Source organism: Penicillium cosmopolitanum, assembly GCF_028827165.1.
Source record: "Penicillium cosmopolitanum strain IBT 29677 chromosome Unknown utg000009l:1.0-9042332.0:1.0-9050551.0, whole genome shotgun sequence".
Lineage (NCBI taxonomy): Eukaryota > Fungi > Ascomycota > Eurotiomycetes > Eurotiales > Aspergillaceae > Penicillium > Penicillium cosmopolitanum.
In genome coordinates, this window is record NW_026622679.1 from 3400286 (window position 1) to 3419249 (window position 18964).

General features: G+C 49.5%; 6 protein-coding genes across 6 annotated transcripts; 3 read left to right on the top strand and 3 right to left on the bottom strand.

Moving 5' to 3' along the window:
• Nucleotides 1-893: 893 nt before the first annotated feature.
• N7509_009381 (NAD(P)-dependent alcohol dehydrogenase) lies at nucleotides 894-2009 on the top strand (the record flags this gene model as incomplete). Its single annotated transcript, XM_056634018.1, has 3 exons — nucleotides 894-1176; nucleotides 1236-1665; nucleotides 1727-2009. 3 exons carry the CDS (start codon nucleotides 894-896, stop codon nucleotides 2007-2009), a joined length of 996 nt encoding a protein of 331 aa, XP_056484638.1.
• A 247-nt stretch (nucleotides 2010-2256) lies between these two features.
• On the bottom strand, nucleotides 2257-3342 carry N7509_009382 (asparaginase; the record flags this gene model as incomplete). Its single annotated transcript, XM_056634019.1, has 1 exon — nucleotides 2257-3342. The coding sequence occupies one exon, from the start codon at nucleotides 3340-3342 to the stop codon at nucleotides 2257-2259; it is 1086 nt and encodes a 361-aa protein (XP_056484639.1).
• Nucleotides 3343-4080: 738 nt separating this feature from the next.
• N7509_009383 (threonine/serine exporter family protein) lies at nucleotides 4081-6717 on the bottom strand (the record flags this gene model as incomplete). Its single annotated transcript, XM_056634020.1, has 1 exon — nucleotides 4081-6717. The coding sequence occupies one exon, from the start codon at nucleotides 6715-6717 to the stop codon at nucleotides 4081-4083; it is 2637 nt and encodes an 878-aa protein (XP_056484640.1).
• Nucleotides 6718-8190: 1473 nt separating this feature from the next.
• N7509_009384 (TspO/MBR family protein) lies at nucleotides 8191-8820 on the bottom strand (the record flags this gene model as incomplete). The annotated part of the gene is made up of 2 exons (XM_056634021.1): nucleotides 8191-8642; nucleotides 8718-8820. 2 exons carry the CDS (start codon nucleotides 8818-8820, stop codon nucleotides 8191-8193), a joined length of 555 nt encoding a protein of 184 aa, XP_056484641.1.
• Nucleotides 8821-9414: 594 nt separating this feature from the next.
• On the top strand, nucleotides 9415-10235 carry N7509_009385 (putative DUF341 family oxidoreductase; the record flags this gene model as incomplete). Its single annotated transcript, XM_056634022.1, has 3 exons — nucleotides 9415-9462; nucleotides 9535-9553; nucleotides 9616-10235. The coding sequence occupies 3 exons, from the start codon at nucleotides 9415-9417 to the stop codon at nucleotides 10233-10235; spliced, it is 687 nt and encodes a 228-aa protein (XP_056484642.1).
• Nucleotides 10236-10563: 328 nt separating this feature from the next.
• N7509_009386 (putative polyketide synthase) lies at nucleotides 10564-18825 on the top strand (the record flags this gene model as incomplete). The annotated part of the gene is made up of 9 exons (XM_056634023.1): nucleotides 10564-10872; nucleotides 10935-11079; nucleotides 11136-11475; nucleotides 11535-12060; nucleotides 12107-12713; nucleotides 12784-15389; nucleotides 15437-17533; nucleotides 17595-17915; nucleotides 17977-18825. 9 exons carry the CDS (start codon nucleotides 10564-10566, stop codon nucleotides 18823-18825), a joined length of 7800 nt encoding a protein of 2599 aa, XP_056484643.1.
• Nucleotides 18826-18964: the final 139 nt, after the last annotated feature.

Sequence of the window (18964 nt, forward strand, 5' to 3'; positions counted from 1 at the left end):
TTAATTTTTAGTAACTCCCAGGCAGAAATTCATCTTGAGACTAGTACGATATACGAGTAGTTTTTTGACTTCGGAGATTAGACGATGACTCCGAAATTGTATGACAATGAAATAGCGGTGACTCTAGGGTATAATTTGCTTTCGGCGAGAGTTTCTAAATCAATCGGACATAGCTCGGAGCTAACTGCTAAACTTAATAAGTGGCTTACTGATAACTGCGAAATGCAGGCCACTAGAAGCGCCACTAGAAGCGCCATTGTGAACTATGATCTGACTGTTAGTGTAATCTTAAATATATAACTTCTAGGTACATGAACTACAATCCAAATAAGGTCCTGATCTGGGACTAGAACCGTTTTTCGAAGATGCTGACAACGGGCCGATCTATCCGCAGTGGCTAAAAGAAGAAAAGTCGCCGAAAAACCTCGGCTCGGGCAGGCATTGCACCGTTGGTCCCTGCAGAAAATCTCGGTTTGGCGGGTCCGTTTCCAACGGCTCAGGATCATTATAGGCGCATATACTGCTCGATCTGGAATTCTCCGACCCAGGGGACCCTTGCGGAATCTACTCGATCCTATAGAGGTTAAGCTTATCATGATAGTGTGGAATTCTCTCGAACTTTTTTTTTACTGACGGGCGAGCTCCACCTCCAATTTTTTTCCGCGACAACTCAGGCCCACTGAAGAATCCTGATCGCTGGAAACGCGGCACATCTTAACAAATATGATGAGAAATCGAGGTCTGGAAACGTGGTGCCACTGAAGATCTTGAATTATTTAAAAGCAAGGATGGAGAGAGAACTGGAGCTGTAACTTAATTCTTCTCAACAACTTGGATCAATCAATTCTATTCATATACCCCAAGACCGATAATCTTCTTTTTCTACAGTCAAAATGAGCGTCACATTCGAAGTTTTCCGCGGTTCCCAGGAGGGCCAAATTGTTGCGGACAAGACTACTCGCGAACTGCAACCCAATGAGGTCTATATCGAAACAACACACTCCGGTCTTTGCGGTACCGATGAGCACTACCTGAAGTCGGGACAAGTTCTGGGCCACGAGGGTGTTGGTGTTGTTCGCCAGCTCGGACGTGACGTCAAGAATGTCAAGGTTGGCGAGCGTGTTGGATTCGGATATACTCACTACGTCTGTGGTACCTGTGAGAAGTGCCTGACTGGTAAGTGACCAAGAGAAAACTTCAAAACCAAAGGAATCATGGCTGATAGATCTTCACAGGCTGGGACCAGTACTGCGAGAACAAGAAGGAATACGGTTCTCATAACCACGACCTCGGATCCTTCAGCCAAGGTGTCGTCTGGGACGCAGGCTGTGTTGTTCCCATTCCTGATGGATATGACTCTGCCGATGCTGCTCCCCTGATGTGCGCTGGCGCCACTGTTTGGACCTGCTTGACTGAGTACGGTGTCCGTCCTACCGACCGCGTTGCTGTGATGGGAATTGGTGGCCTGGGTCACCTGGCTATCAAGCTCGCCTCTGCCATGGGCTGCCACGTCGTGGTCTTCTCTAGCTCCGAGGCCAAGCGCGAGGAGGCTTTCAGCTTTGGTGCCTCCGAGTACCACGTCTTCCGTGCCGGCGAGGAGCTCAAGGACTGCAAGCCTGTCAACCACCTTCTCCTCTGCGGTAGCGCCAATGTGGATTACCCCTCGTAAGTCGACCATCTTGTGGCTATTGGCATATCTTGAGCTTTGCTAACATTTTAACTTCAGCCTCATTCCCCTGATGGATGTTCACGGATCTATCTACCCTCTTACCGTTGACTTCGCGCCCTCTCCCGTTCCTCTGCTCTTCATGAACATCAAGGGCATCCGTATCCAGGGATCCCTCGTCGCTTCCCGCCGTAGCCTGCGAACCTTGGTTCAATTTGCTGCGGATAAGAAGATCACCCCTACCAAGATGACCTTCCCCTTGAACAAGGAGGGCGTCGAGGAGGCCATGCAGACCCTCCGTGATGGAAAGATGAGATACCGCGGTGTTCTGGTTCGCCAGTAGGCGAATTATTCCTGCAAGGGTGTTCGAAATGAAATAGATATACGAAAATAGCATAATAGATCATTCAAACGTTGAGCGTTTGAAGTTTACCATCACTGGGAACACCCTAAGAGTCACATTGATCGGGGATCGGAACTGGGTAGCCAATTGAAATGTAGCAACATTTAAGGCTTGCAAGTATTGTCGTCCATAAAAAAAGACGCTATGTAGAAGCTATTGCAAGTACCCGACGCACCTCTTCATGTGATCACTCCGAACGAACTATGAACTGAGGAGCCGTCCTCCCCGTCACAACGCCCACCGTATTCTTAACCTCAAATGAATGGAACTTATCCAAAGCCCTGCGCATATTCGGCTCACCAACACGCAATTGCTCCAAAATCTCCGCAACAGCCGAATACAAAATCGGAATGCTACCATCCTCAATCTTAACCGCAATCCCAATACCCCCCGTGGCTCCGATCTCTCTCGTCCACGATGAATCCTTCACGCCAATCCCATAGCACCCATCAGCGCCAAGTTTACCGATCACCTCCCCTCCAAAAGCCCTCATGAGGATGGTGCAGAACCGATCGTCGCCTGCCACGTTCTGAGGATACCGCGCCATAGCACGAAACACCCGATTCATAGATCTCAACCTCGTAATTTCACCACTATAACCGTCATCACCACCTGAAACCGGGATCCGAGTCGCGGCATCAGCAAAAGCAGCATACATGCGCGCAAGATAATTCAGCGGAAACGCCGGCGCAGGAAGATTACACCCATCCAGGCCCCATTTCGAATCACCAGGATTCAAACCACAAATCTCATCCACGGTGCGCATGATGCGTTTCTGAAGCGGGTGCTCCGGTAAATGATAGCTCCGTACATCAGTATCCATCGCCTTAGCCGCAGCGATCATACCGGCATGCTTGCCAGAACAATTACTGCAGACAGGGGTCGGGGTGAAATCGGCTTTAATCCACCTCCTATGAATAGCGTCTGAGACCGGAACGTGTCCGCCGCATTGGAGATCATCTTCCGAAGCAGAGATTTGGGCGAGGATATTTCTCGCCCGCGAAATGTGGTGATCCTCGCTGCTGTGTGAGGCGCACATTAGGGCCAGGTCGGATTCGGTGAGATCATATTTCTCCAAAGCCCCTGTTTCCAGGATGGCTACTGCTTGTGCGGGCTTTGCGGCTGAGCGGGCCAGGGTTATTCGGGTTGGGTCGCCGACGCTGTATACAAGGTTACCTGTGCTGTCGACGATGGCGGCGTGGACTGCGTGGCGGTTTTCGATTACGCCTCCGCGCTCTGTGATCACGAAATCTGTTGATAGGGGCGTTCGCATGATGGTGATGTGTGTTTTGTTCTAAGGATGTGCTGACGGCGTGCGGCGCAGTAGTGCAGTGGTGGACTTTTAGAGAAGCGGGCGGAAGGGTGGCGGAGCACTGAGATGGGCGAGACTTATGAGATGAGGCTATTTGTGTGTATTATAGCTTCAGGGGTTTGAAAGGTGTAGCGGAGGGCATATATCGCATTAACTTTGAAGATATGACTCGATATGACTCGATATGACTCTGAACTCTGGTATTTTTGTCTGGCACGGGCCGCTACCCGTTCAAGTTGTGTGTTCAAGTGGGATCGGCAGGTTCGAGCCCAGCGGATCGGATCTCGTCTAATCCCATTTTCTTCAGGCTATAGACCATGGCTGATTAAGTGGACTGGAATATTCTGCTACTTGGGCATTCCTAGAAGCTAGGATGATTTGGGTGGGAAGCAGTGGTAAAAGGTAGTTGTGGACAGATAAGAAATCTTGTGTTCTATGTGAATGATCGGAGCTTCTAAATGACAGAAATATCCCCCTCTAAGTGTATGGTGTAGGGCAAAAGCAAGAACAAAAACAAAAACGCTCATGTAGTAACAACAAAAAGTTTTCGAAAACGCCGATAGAAATCGCTCAGTAAAATCGCTTCAATGACAGACCGAAATGAGATCATTAAATGTGTGCATGTGCAAGGAGATCTAAATGTGACAAGAGAATGGTAGATAATGAAACAAGGGTAGGAAATGTCGAAAGTGTGGAAGACTAGAAGCTGAAAAGACCAGTGCGCTTCTTGCCGTAAGGATAGACGATGAGGGCAGCAATGAACAAGCCGACAGTAATGCCAATGGCGACCTGGATCATACCGAAGCCAAGACTGGCGACGGAAGACGCGGATAGACTGCTGCTAGAGGAGCTGTTGCCGGCAGTTTGGAGATTGTGTCGGACTTCATCGGCATACTTAATGCCAGCGATGAGGGAGCCACTTGAAGCAAGACCAGAGGGAACAAGGACGAAGATACCGGGCAGAATGGCGGTGGCAGCGTGACCGTGCCACAGACGACTGTACAGATTGCCGAGAACACCGATGGTGAATGCGCCCACAGTATTCGCGACCTCGGAGTTGGAGCCAAGTTGTGTTGTGCTGAAATAATTTGTGATGTAACCCGACACAGCGATGAAAACCATGACCGGCATTTGCTTCCACTTTCCTTGATTGACGATTGCGAGAAAGATTGCGTAAATTGCGACAAAAGGAAACTGTCGTGTGTACTCAGATCCGTAGATACTGAGATTGGAACATGTGGATGATGATGTGGCGTTACCATCCATGAGGCCATATATCGTGGTCCCCACGGTGATACCGTAGCCGAGGAAAAGTGAATAAATGATAGCGTAGACCATGCGAATCGACCCGGCGATCATCTGGTGTGACTGCAGTTCCAGACTGCTGCAGAGAACCATGAAACCGGGAAGGATTAGCGCGATGGATGATTGTGCCAAGGCAGAGAAGCAGAAAAGCTCCTCTTGAACCCCATTGCGGGTGATTTTGATACTCCCAAAGGCACGAGCGAGGAAAGAAGTGAGCACCGCGGCAGTCACCTCGAAGACGTTGGAATACAAAACAGAGCGTGGGGCGAGGACGTGCTGCATTAGACCGACCAGGCATCCCAGAATGAAGATGATGGGCATATCGATCGGACGTGCCTTGAAAGCGAAGGGACCAACAGCAGCACTCGCTAGACCATACATTCCAACGAGAATCCACCTGTTAAATCGGGGCTTCCGTTGCATGATCTCATCCAGCTCCTGGCTTGCTTCTTCAACTCCAATAAGATCATGTACAACATTTTTGTAGACGTTGTGCGTGTCGGCGAGACGGCCCAGGTCAACACCCTGAACCATACGGACCAGCTTGACCTCGGCGGTGCGAGTAACCGGGTCATCGAAAGACATCATCATGCAACCCGGGAGGTACAAGAACTGACCGGAAACCTCAAGAACACGGGCAGTCATCTGCATGTACTCCTCCAAACGGTGAGTGGGCGCACCGTATCGCATAAGCGCCCGGCAGAGCTGCATGATGTAACGCTGGCGAGCCAAAATCTCGGCGATATGAACAGTAACACGGATCTCATCTTCAAGGCGAGTCTTGCGCTTATTTTTCTTGTGTCTCTTGCCTGGCTGGATAGGAGCAATTGCGGGCAAAGTGGTGCTACTGAGATTCATGGAAGCGTCGACCAGCGACGAGGTCGATCGGTGATTCGACTTCTTATACCATTTGAGCTTCTCCCTGCGTGGGGTCGCAGCACCAGATGCCAGGGCAGACGGGGGAACCGATGGAGAGAGAGAGCCCTTCTTCGGGGTCGTCGCACCGGACGAAAATTGGGTGTCGCTATCCGAGTCATCGGTGATAACACTGCCTGGGCGAGACGATCCGTTTGTCGAAACCGCCTGGAGCTTCAAGAGCTGTGAGAGAATACCACTACCACCAGCCAATCCACTAGATCGTCGGCGTGCAAACCCACGCAGGACACCCTCCGGAGTTGTTTGACCCGACCGCTGGTATGCGCCGCGCGGCCGACGTTTGCGCTCCTGGGCCTGGGTCATGCTGCGCACCAGGCGATGGGCCTCGGCGGTCGGGGCGGCCTCGATGGGTTGAACACCGTTCTCCAACGATCGGAGTCGGTCTGCATCCTGACGGGCTCGTCGTGCTTGAAGCTCCTCCAGAGGAATACCATTGTCGAAATCATCGGGGAAGTAGGAGGCGTTCAGAGCCTCGCCTTCATCGGGAGGACGACCCAGACGTTCCGTGAGACGAACGGTCTTCTGGCGCAACAACTGACCAGCAGCTCGAAAGCGCTCTCTTGCGGAAGCAGTTCGCTCGATGAGGCTTTGCTTTTCCTCCTCGGCGGGTTCAGCGGGCGATTCCTCCTCCTCTGGCATGCGGCCACCCGTGAGGCCGCGTGAATAAGAATGTGCGGGGACTGGCGGGGTGACGGTTCCGGAAGGCACTTCACTCAACTCTGGTGGCGGCAACAAATACTGTGAGGGATCGGAGAGGTCGGAGGAGTTTCGACGAGAGCCATCGCGACTGTGGCCACGGCCATGGCCATGAGTATGAAATCTCTCGCTTACCGAGCGGCTGATTGAACGGAAACGCACTCGCGGCGAACGAATTGGTGGGGTGGGCTGCGTTGGCGGCGTCTGCGTGTCGTGCAGCCCCGCATCGTATTGATGCAAATCTGCAGTATCTTCTCGCTGGAGACTGGGGCGAGTCGGATTGAGGACTGGACTGATGAGTGGACTGGGGAGAGTTGTCGCAGGGAAGGAAGTAGGAAGGGGAATTTCATCGAATTCTTCGGTCGGGCTTGGGTGAGGGCCAGCGATCGGGGAGGACATCAGAGCGAGAGAGGAGGGACCAAATGGCCCAGTCTATTGGAAAAAGAAACACGATAGAGAAAGTGGGAAAGAATAAAGGAGTTGAATTGAACGAGGGGAATTGAATAAAAGATAGGAATCAAAAACAAGACACAGTAGAAAGTAGAAAGTAGAAAGTAGAAAGCAGAAAGCAGAAAGCAGAAAGCAGAGGGAAAATATTTAGTACAAAAGCAGCCAGTGGAGCAAGCCAGATGGAGTATTTACTTGGCTGGACTCGGCACTTTTGGAGAGAGTCTAGATTGATGATCGACCGAAGATCAGATCCAGCGATAAGGATTCTACAGTATGTACTCAGGGTTAGGGTATATGTACAGTAGGAGATACTATTGTTGAGTGTTGGTATACTCCGTGTACTGTGTATAGATACTGACACCTGACTTCACCTTCGTACTTCCCTCAACTTCCCTTCTCACCACCGCCACACCACATCGATTCTTCGCGACTCTTCTTTTTCCCTTCTTTTCCTTCTTTCCCTTCTTTTTCTTCTTTTTTTTGCCTCTTCCACTTCTCCTGACAGAAGTCAAATCCCTTCTGCCAATGATGGCGCCTAGCCCGACACACGTACCACCTGTACATCACCCAAGGGTGGGTCGGTGGCGAGCTTGGACCGAGTCTTCCGTCGTCCGATGGTTCGTTCCAGCTTCTATCTCTCCTTTCTAGCGTCCTGCGAACCCTAATACGTTCTAGCCTCACACGTTCGTCGGACTTTTATCTCTTGCTCACTACGGAAAATATCTGATTTCCCTGAAAATGGTCGACCCTAAAAACGCCCGTGCTATTTCCCACATCCACTGTTGGGCACAATCTTGCTTTGCGTGATTTCCTTTCGGGAGCTCCGTCTGACGATCGGGATCCACGGAGTTCCATCACGGCCCTCCAGGGATTTTTTTTTGTTCCAATCGCGATATAGCCACCTCCTGAGCTCAGGAGCTGATGTGGACTCTTCGCAAGGGAGTATGACAGCGCCATGGCCCACCACGTTGTGATCATCCAGCCATGACAATGACAACTTGTGATAAGTGGAGACCGCAAACCTGGCCAAAGGAGCTCCCAGCCAAGCGCCCCCCGGTTATACATAGAAACAGGCCCACTCGCGCGAAATAAGGGCGACACACTGTTCACCATTACGAATCCTTGAGACATGACAAGGAGAAGATGTGCTCAATACCCGCGCCACTCGAAGGTAGTGGAAGTGGGCCCCTGGATAGTGGGTGGATGAATTGAATTCCATTTCCATTTCCTAAACGCCTGTGATATGATGCTATCATGCTCGAGTCCAGAACGCCTATTCCCCATCCCCACTGGCATCCCCCACCCTTCGTCACACATTGCATATTTCACATTTGTTTTGCATTTGCATTTGCATCGACCGTCGGTCATTGAGCATCCATGCGATGCATGAAACAAACAACATGTGGCAACTTGGTCCCTGCTCTATTCCTCCGAGCGCTTCTTCTTATCGGGCAAAGCCCAGCCATTCAAATATCCCACGCCCACATTGAGATATGAGGCGTATCCCAACCACGCGTAGTACGGAGTCATCAACCAAAAGGCCGTCCGGTCGGCCGTCCACCAATTGGCCAGCAAGAGGGTCAAGTTGCCTACCAAGAGGGCCATATCACCCAGAGCCGCGGCCGGCCGCCCCGCCCCGAAGAAAAGCGGCATCCAGAGGAAGTTCAGTGCCAGCTGTGTTGTGTACAGCGTCTGGGCCGTTTCGTTTGCGTCACGAACCGCCAGTGAGAGCGACCCGGCTGCTGTTTCGGTTGCGTGGTGCGCGGCATACCCCATCATTCCATAAAGAGCGGTCCAGGCAGGGGCGAAGAGCCATGCCGGCGGACTGAACGGCGGTTGGCGGAGGTCACGATAAGTTGTTTTGGTGTTTTTCTCTGTAGATGCGGTGTGAGCGGGTGTGTTTCGGGATTTGAGTGGCTGCATGCATGTTTGGGGGGGATTTCACTCACGGTTGACGGCCAGCGCAACGGCCATTCCGCCGACAATGGGCGTGGCGACCGATAGTAGCGGAGAGGTGAACACCCCCTGGGGGAGCGCAAAGGACCACGGCATGGTTATTGACCTAGATCTTGGATCTGTGTTTGCTCAATTTTTCTCGTCTCTTCTCTAATCTGGAGATTCTGTGATTCTTTTTGCGGAGAAGGGGGGATCAACTTTTAAGGCCGCATGAAGCCGGCCGATCGCGATCTGGCGATTGCCATCCGCCACTACGTCACCGGCTCACTTTTGCCGATGCCGCGAGCCACTTGGCTTAGGTGACATTGCAAAAGCCGGAAAAGGATACAGAGCTATCTCATTTTCACTCGGCTGTTCAATCTCGATCTGGCTGAAATAAAATGGGGTTGTAATCCAAGGTTTGATTGCTGGTGCCTTGTCTCTCATGCGCGTTCTAGAGCATCCCGGTCGTCCTGTGCGACTTATGTTTTATGAGCAATGGACTTATTTCGACGGTGACTTTTTAGCATCTTGGCCTGCCAATTCAGTCATTGCCACTGGAGAAAGGGGCTGATATGACTGCTAAGTGACCGGTTAGAAAAATTTCAGCAACTATATAAAATGATGAGAGGAAGGGCAACCTGAAGGGCCTGGCTTTGTCTAGTATCGGTGACTTATTTTTGTTCCTTCTTCTGATTCGCAATCGACGAGATGCCATTGCGTCTTCTGTGCCTCCATGGATGGGGCACAAGTAAAAAGGTTAGCCTTTTGTTTGCTAAATGAGGCGCGAGACTGAGTTACGTTACGGCTGACTGAACTACCGTATGGTAGATTCTACGCTCGCAATTGAGTATGGATAACTCCGATACCATTGCATCGGGCTCGACCTCCTGATTGATAACCCATTGATAGGCGGACTCATCGGTGACCTGCAGAAAGACAACAAGGCCACCTTTCATTTCCTAGAAGGCGAGGTCGACTCCGACGCTGGACCAGGCATCGCTGGTTATTACGACGGGCCATACTATAGCTATTATCGTTTCCCACGGACATTTTCCCTTGAAGACGCAGATGAGACAGACATTCTAGAGGCGTACGAGCTGCTATACGAAACAATCTCCTTCCATGGCCCTTTCGATGGCGTGTTGGGATTTTCTCACGGTGGCACATTGGCTGCTGGTTTCCTGATCCATCATGCCAAACAACAGCGGGCCGGAATATTGCCGCCGGAGGCTCCGCTGTTCCGCTGTGCTATCTTTGTCAATTCTCTGCCTCCGTTTCACATGAATCCCGGGCAACATCCTGTTATAGACGAGGACCTGAATGGGTACATTGCCATACCCTGTGTAAGCATTGCAGGTGCACAAGATCCACTTTTCAACTGCTCTCTGGCCCTACATCGAATTTGCGACTCGCGTTCTTCAACATTCGTGGTGCATGGGAAAGGTCATGATGTCCCCACAGATCAGAGAAACGTAGCCATCATGGCATCTGCAATTCGCAAGTTGTCTATCCAGATTTCTGGAATATGAGGCATTAGTAGAAATTCTGAGCTCGAGCCAGCAGTCAGCAGCGAGGGAGAAAGAAGCAGAAAGTTGAAAGCAGCCAGATATCGATACTCTTCTGTGCATGACTCGGCGATTTATGTGTCACATCCACTCGATTCTAGGGTTGCAAATCTTCTGGGTTGGCAATCGTCTACAAATGACCCGAGGATATTACTAAGTGCAAAGCTCTGCAGCTATAGTCAGGTCAGAAACTCGGTAGTTTGGCAATTCTAGACCATTTTGTTTCATTTCTTTTCTTTTTCACACCATCAGTCAGTCCTTCGTGTCAGATACTTCGGCATTGGGACCCAACATGAAAGAAATTCCTATTACGCTTGTGGCAACCAACTCCAGGTTGTTGATGGAATGCACCAACATAGGTGAAACAGGAAACTCTGAAAAATCCGCTCAGGACGTACATGATGATTTTTCGATCTTGGCCGAAGATGCCTCAATGCCGATAGCGGTTATCGGAATGGGGTTTAGAGGCCCCGGAGATGCAACTAATGTGGAAAGACTGTGGAAGGCTCTACTGGAGCAACGTGAAGAATGGTCACCCATTCCAGAAAAACGATGGAATAGCTCCGCGTTCTATCATCCTGACCACGCGAGACATGGCACGGTGAGGATCCGAGATGACTCAAGTCAGCGGGTCATTTATGCTGATATATCATGATTCTTCAGATCAACGTGGAAGGCGGTCACTTCCTCGAAGAAGATATATCGTTATTCGACGCACCGTTTTTTAACATGTCCAGCGACGAGGCGGCAGCTATGGATCCTCAGCAGAGGTTATTGCTGGAGGTTACATATGAGGGACTAGAAAACGGTTGGTTCTTACCCATCGGATGATCATCAAGCTTAACGGACCGCTGAACCTTTTAGCTGGGCTGTCTCTGCACCAGGTTGCCGGTAGCAAGACTTCATGTTTTGTTGGATCATTTTGTGCCGACTATACCGATTTACTTCTTCGAGATCCTGAGGCAGTGCCGATGTACCAATGCACGAATGCTGGGCAGTCTCGCGCTATGACTGCAAATCGTATTTCCTACTTCTACGATTTGAAAGGGCCCAGCGTCACAGTTGACACTGCTTGCTCTGGTAGCTTAGTTGCCTTGCATCTTGCATGTCAAAGCCTTCAAACTGGGGATGCAACGATGGCAATTGCGGCAGGGGCCAATATTATCTTGAGTCATGAGTTCATGTCCACGATGAGTATGATGAGGTATTAAATATAGTATTTGTAACAATCATTGGATAGTATATATGCTGATGCATTCACAGATTCTTATCGCCAGATGGGCGCTGCCATACCTTCGATGAAAAGGCCAATGGCTACGCAAGGGGCGAAGCAATAGGTTGCGTTCTTCTGAAACCTCTGGATCAAGCACTACGAGATGGGAACACCATAAGAGCAATTGTCCGCGGGACTGGGTCAAACCAAGATGGCCGAACACCAGGAATCACTTTGCCCAGTGGTGCCGCTCAAGAAGCGTTGATTCGAGACGTGTATGAAAGATGCGGGCTGTGTCCAAGTCAAACGGACGTTGTGGAGGCCCACGGCACCGGTACACAGGCAGGTGATCCTCTGGAAACAGGCGTGATATCGCAAGTATTTGGCCCCGGGCGTTCTCCAGAAAACCCCGTATATATTGGATCCATTAAGACAAATGTTGGACACCTGGAAGGGACTAGTGGAGTTGCGGGGGTTATCAAAGCCGTGCTGATGCTGGAAAATCAAACAATTCTTCCTAGTCGGAACTTCGATACGCCAAATCCACGCATCCCTCTCAAAGAATGGAAGCTGATAGTAGGTATATGGGATATTTCATATACCCACAGACTAATGTGAACAGGTACCCCGATATCCAGAGGGCTGGAATAATCCCGGTCCGCGTCGGGTGTCAGTAAATAGCTTCGGCTATGGAGGGAGTAACGCTCATGCTATTCTCGAAGAGGCCTCCGGTTATCTATCTTCTCGTGGACTAGGCAGATGGCATGAGGAGCCATTAAAAGCTAGCCGGAGGAAAAGAATGGGGAACGACACCATTTCAGTCGCTTCGACTCCCAGGCAGAGAATATTTCTAATATCTGGATTTGACGAGCACTCCTGCAAGGCGCAAGTCAAGTCTCTCTATAGGTATTTGTTAAAGAACGAAAGTATCATCGACAATATCTTCCTCGGTGATGTCGCTTCTACCTTGAGCGAAGGTCGATCTCGGTTCATGTGGAAGACAGCAGTTACTGGGAGCTCATTCCAAGATTTGGCCCAATCGCTTTCAAACGAAATAAAACCTCGGATTTCATTGAAAAGGCCAACCTTGGCTTTTATCTTCACAGGACAAGGGGCGCAGTGGGCTGGCATGGGAAAAGAATTGTTAGACGCGTATCCAGTATTTTGCGAATCTATATCTCGAATTGACGGTTATTTGGCGGAGATGGGAGCGTCGTTCACTGTTTATGGTACGCATTGACAGTTGACCCCTCCCCAAATTGAGATAGCACCTGAGGGCTGATATTGACAATTTCTTAGACGAAATCTCCAAAAGCCCTCAAGACTCCCAACTCAACTATCCCCTTCTTAGTCAAACGGTGTGCTCAGCGCTGCAAATAGCTCTCGTTGACCTTCTTGGATCCTGGAAGGTATATCCAGACTCGGTGACGGGCCATTCCAGCGGAGAAATTGCCGCTGCGTATGCGAGTGGTGTGCTGAGCATGGAAGATGCTATGAAAGTCGCTTATTATAGAGGGTTGTGTGCCAGCAAGATTTTAGCATCGGATGAGGTTCGAGGCTCCATGATAGCTGTCGGTGTTTCGGAGGAGGCGATAGAACCATATATCTCGAGCCTTGTTTCTGGGAAAGCCGACGTGGCTTGCATTAATAGCCCGTCGAGCGTCACGGTTTCGGGTGATACAGAGGCGATTGCTGAGCTAGCCGAGAAGTTAAAGGAGAAGTCCATCTTTTATCGGCGCCTCGCTGTGGATGTTGCATATCACTCTCATCATATGAAGATTATTGCTGATGAATATTCAAGTGCGATTGCAACTATCGCCCCCCGAAACCAACGTGTGAGCGCAGAGGAAACGTGGCAGCCTTTTGCGGTATCTATGTTTTCCTCTGTGACTGGTAAATGCATTCTACCGGAAGAATTAGGCCCTCGCTATTGGGTCTCTAATTTGCTTCAGCAAGTCAAGTTTTCCGACTCCCTCAAAGCTTTATGCTTCGAAACAAATCCATGGCATCATCGCACGGGTCTATTGAATGGACGGAAAGGAAAGAGAATAGGATCTGCTCAAAAGGCAAGCGTGGGCTGCCTTGTTGAGATCGGTCCCCACTCGGCGCTTTCTGGTCCCGTGAAGCAAATTATACAATCCAATGTCAAGCTTAGCACTGCCGATATTTTCTATCTCAGCATCCTCACACGAAACAAAGACGCAGTTAAATCGGCGCTGGGTGCTGCTTCCACTCTTGTCTCTATGAACTACCCGCTAGATCTGAATGCTATCAACTTTGCGAAAGGAACAGCAACACAAAGACGACACAGACTTCTTGTGGATATGCCTCCATATTCCTGGAACCATACCAGATCTTACTGGGCTGAACCACGCTTGAGCAAAGCATTTCGGAATAGAAGCCAACCGCGAACAGATCTACTTGGCACACCAGACAACATCGCATGTTCTTTTGAACCTCGATGGCGAAATTTCATCAGGGTTTCAGAGATTCCTTGGATCATGGATCATAGGATTCAATCGGATATTGTTTTTCCTGCTGCGGGATATTTGTGCATGGCAACTGAGGCTGCAACGCAGGTATCAGAAAACTCACAAAATATTTCCGCCGTCATCATGAGGAATGTTTCTATTCACTCGGCTCTCATCGTTACCGAAGCTAGCGAAGTTGAAGTTTTGACTTCACTTACACCACGCGGAGAAAGCCGGATGCATGATTCACGGGATTGGTATAGATTCCACATCTATTCGGTTTCAAGAGAAAATAAGTGGACAGAACATTGTTCGGGGGATATCAACGTCGAATCGCAACCTAATGGTACAGAGAATGTGACAATTCAGTATTCGGAAAGCTCGAATATCCATCCCGCCAGTTCCAAGCCACAAGGCATTCGGGTAGTCCATGTTGACCGTCTGTACGACCGACTACGGAAGGCAGGGCTTGAGTACGGGCCTTCCTTTGCTAATTTAACATCCGCCCACGCAACAGAAACTGGAACTTGCTTCGCTGAGATTACGATACCGAATACCGAGACAGCCATGCCGATGAACTTCCAATATCCCCTCCTTATTCATCCATGTACGCTGGACAGTGTTTTCCACACGATATTTGCTGCGCTGCCGGAGGACATGGGGGTGGAAAAGGGTCCTATTATCCCAGTGTCGCTCGGCTATATGCGCTTGTCTTGTCAGATGACTTCTTTGCCCGGAGACAGATTAAGCGTTTGTACGGATGTTCGGCCTGGCTCGCGGGGGCAGATCGTCGCCTCGATAGTCGTTGCTGAGAATGACTCCAATATGTGCAGTCTGAACCCGAAAATATCAATCAGCGGGTTGAGGGGTACCCGGCTCGAAGTTGCACCAAACATGAGCAAAAATTCAAAGAATGTTCCCATCGCATACGGAATTGAGTGGCGAGCGGACCCCATGTTTATCACCAAGGGTGAATTTTCACTCCATCATGAAAGGAATGGTAGCTCTCGAGGGAGTCTCATTCCGCGAGACGAATACGACTACTATGTCACAATCCTAATACAAAATGTGGTCGAGGCTTTCAAAGAAGAGCATAGTCGGAAACCAGATTTGATCTACGACAAATACAGATCGTCGTTGTCGGAAATGCTTCGCGTATATGCAATCGACGAGAACAAATCGCTTGATCAGATAATAGTCACCAACAAAGCTCCTTCGAGTCCGATGGGAAAATTAATCAGCATGATCGATGCCTACCTTGCTTCATTATCCCAGATCGAAGACGAATCCTTTACCCAAATTCACGAAGAGCTTTCCAACGCTTATCATGAAGTCCTTTCAATGGATAAAGCATACATTGCTGTCTTGGAGCATATCAAACTTATTGGATTTAAGAAGCCAGACATTTCAATTCTACAACTCTGTGATGGGACGGTTCGGCCATTGACAATCTTCCTCGAGGCATTCTTGGCCGATATCAGCAGCGAGGAGTCTTCTTTCCCCCCTTCTCAATATACACTTTTACATACCACGACGAGGAAGACCACGAGCGAGCAAAGTTGTACTTGGAAAAATGGACAAAGTGGATCGATCTGATGAAGCTCGGAGATCCGCGCGGAATTTCCGATCCTTCTATGCGTGGGCCGGACGATTTTTCCTACGATCTTATCATCGCACCGAATGGATTTCACTCATTCCACTCCAGCCTCGAGGCGCTTCAAATATGTCGCTCTATGCTGAAGCCGATGGGAACTTTGATTATCGTCGACCCGCTTCGTCCCAATGAGAGCATTCTAGATAATTTCCTAACCACCGCTTTATATCTATGGCCCGTGGGGAATTTCGAACCACCAAGGGGGTTGGAAGATGAGGGAAGTGACCTTGATGATATGATATATAAAGCTGGGCTTACGTCGAATCGAGACGCAGGCAGCAGTGACCGGCAGAGGAATCTCGTGGGAGGCTTCATAATTTGCCACCCAGAACACGAGGCAAATCTCATCGACAGGGAATTCTTGGTAATCCAAGCAGATCATGATGGTGATAAAATGTCCATGGCTGAATGCTTGAGATATGATCTTTTGGGTTTATGCCCGAAGGTTGACACATCATGTCTAGATACAGCAAATGCGATAGGAAAGATTTGCATTGTGATCAACGACGTACCTGAGAATGTTCTTGCAAACCCAGATTCCGAGACTCTTTCAAAACTGAAAGAAATATTTCTTTACAGCAGCGGTGTACTTTGGATCAGCCGGGGTGGAGCTATTGATCCAACATTCCCTGAATACGGACTTGGTGTTGGCTTTGCCAGAACGGCCAGATCCGAGTCTGCCGTGAAGCCGATTATCACGCTTGACCTAGACGCACAAAATCCGTTGACGAATCAGAGATCCACGAAAGTAATCACGACGTTGATTCAGAAATGCTTCTCTCAAATAAACTCTGGAGATATGGATGCGGAATATGCTGAAAGGAATGAAGTTATTATGATACCACGAGCAATCGAGCGGTCAGACATCAACCAACACTTCAGTCACATTAACGAGACAGAGATCCAGTGTGAACAGCATTTCCGACAAGTCAAAAAACCAATTCGAGTTTCTAGACCGAATGGTCACAATATACAGTCGCATTTCGCAATAGACTTTGAAATGACCAGTCCGCCACCAACAGGATATGTGAGGATCGAAGTAATGGCATTTGGACTGGGCGAATGGGATATACAAGAAGATGCAGATGAGTTCCAGGTGAGGGGAACATTGGGTTTCGAATGCAGCGGCCGAGTCCTGGCAATTGGGCCAGGGGTAAACCTTTTTTCTATCGGTGATCGTGTCGCTTGTCTTGGGGCCGGGACAGCAAGGAGCTACTATCAAGACAGGGATACCTCTTTTCAAAGAATTAGCGATTTCATAACTTATGAAATGGCTGCCGTTGTACCTGTTGAATATACGACTGCATACTACATCATACACTATTTGACACGGACCAGGCCGGACGAATTGGTTCTGATTCAGGATGCTGCCAGCTTTCTTGGGCAGGCGATGCTTGAGATGTGTTGTATTCGTGAAACTGGGGTACTAGCAACAGTGACTGACCCGTCGCAAAAAGACCTCCTCTTGAGCAGATTTGCCATTCCGCCTGAGCGGGTCTTCATCGAGGGCGTGGACGATATTGTTATGAATATCCTCGAACTCACCAGCGGCAAGAAGGCTCGAGCTGTCATTTCGACTGCGAAAAGGAGGCATCGGATATATCGAGAACTGGTCAAGTGTGCTGCATCATTTGGCCATTTTGTTCAAATTTCATATCACAACGACGAGAGAGAAGTAGACAATACCTGGAGCCCTACAAAAAACATTTCATTCTCGTCTTTCAATATCCTCGATTTTCAGAAGGACAGGGCAGACCTGACACGACAAATATGGCCAAAGGTTGTTCAGCTCTTTAATGAGGGGAAGCTTCACGGCCCCTCATCACTATCCGTCTACAAAATCTCAGACTTGGATCAGGCACTGGGTGAAATTTCCACTCAAAACCACGTGGTAGTGACCGCGGTAGACAACGAAATAATTCAGGTAAGCACACCACCCGTTCTATTCTCGACAGGGAAAACACAAACTTACCTCCTACTGGCAGTTGACACGACCAAAAATTTCTAAGGATATATTCCAATCAGACGCATCATACCTCCTAGTTGGCGGACTCGGAGGTATTGGACGCGCAATAGCCTTATGGATGGCCGAAAAGGGCGCAAAGAACCTCATCCTGCTCAACCGAAGCGGTCTAGCAAAGGCGTCCGCTCAGCCCACTGTCCAGGAACTCACCGAGAAAGGCGTTCAAGTCGACATTCATACGTGCGATATATCAAATGAGTCAGAAGTCAGACAAATGTTCCTCGACATTTCGTGGGGGGCACCGCCGGTCCGTGGGATTGTGCATGGGGCTATGGTTCTCAAGGTTAGTGAGGTATATACCTCATTGCCCAGTTGTTCGCCAGTTAACCAGTCCTTAACCACAGGATATCCATATCCAAAAAATGACGGCAGAAGACTACCTTGAAGTGCTACAACCCCGGTACAATGGAACCTGGAATCTTCACAATCACGCTCCAACCGATCTAGATTTCTTCCTGATGCTCTCGTCGATTAGCGGGGTGATCGGAAATGCGACACAGGCTGCCTACGCCGCCGGCTCGGCCTTTATGGACTCGTTCTCTGCCTACCGAAATACGCTGGGCCTCCCAGCTACATCCTTGGACCTAGGCACCGTCACAGACGTGGGATATCTGGCCGAGAATGAAGGGCTTGCGAGTAAGATGGTCAAACAAGGGTTTCATGGTACAGATACTCCGACGCTTCTGTCGCTTGTACAGGTTGCTATTGAGCAGCAGCTAAAGCATCAGACTGTAGGCACTGGGAGTTCTCAAATTATAACAGGACTGGGAGAGTGGAAGGAGGGTCATTCATTGGGGAATTTTGAGGCGCCACTGTTCGCGCATTTTCGAAGGAGGTATCGTTCTGATGGAGCTGCCGGGGCGACGGAGGATGAGGATGCTGTTCAGATGGTTCGGGATGCCTTGCGAGTGTCGAAGACGCAGGATGATGCTATTTCCATTATTTTTGAGGCCCTGAGTGCGAGGATTGCTTCGCAGTTGGGTATCTCGGTGGAAAGGATTGACCCTGCTAGTCCGTTGTCTGAGTTTGGGGTCGATTCGCATGTTGCGGTTGAGTTACGCAATTGGATTAATAAGACGATGGATAGTGCTGTGTCTATTTTGGAGATCTTGGCTACTGATTCGGTGCTGCATTTGGCTAGTCATATTGCGAGACGGTCTCAGTTGATTGAAATTCGTGGTGATGGTATTTAGTCTTTTACAATACGAATGATAGGAAATATTCTTATTTCAAACTTCTTCATTAACTTTTAACTGAGCAGGGTGGTAGTAAAATTACTTCAAGTTCTGTCCATAATCAGATAATCTGTGACAGAAATGACTCCTAGAAATG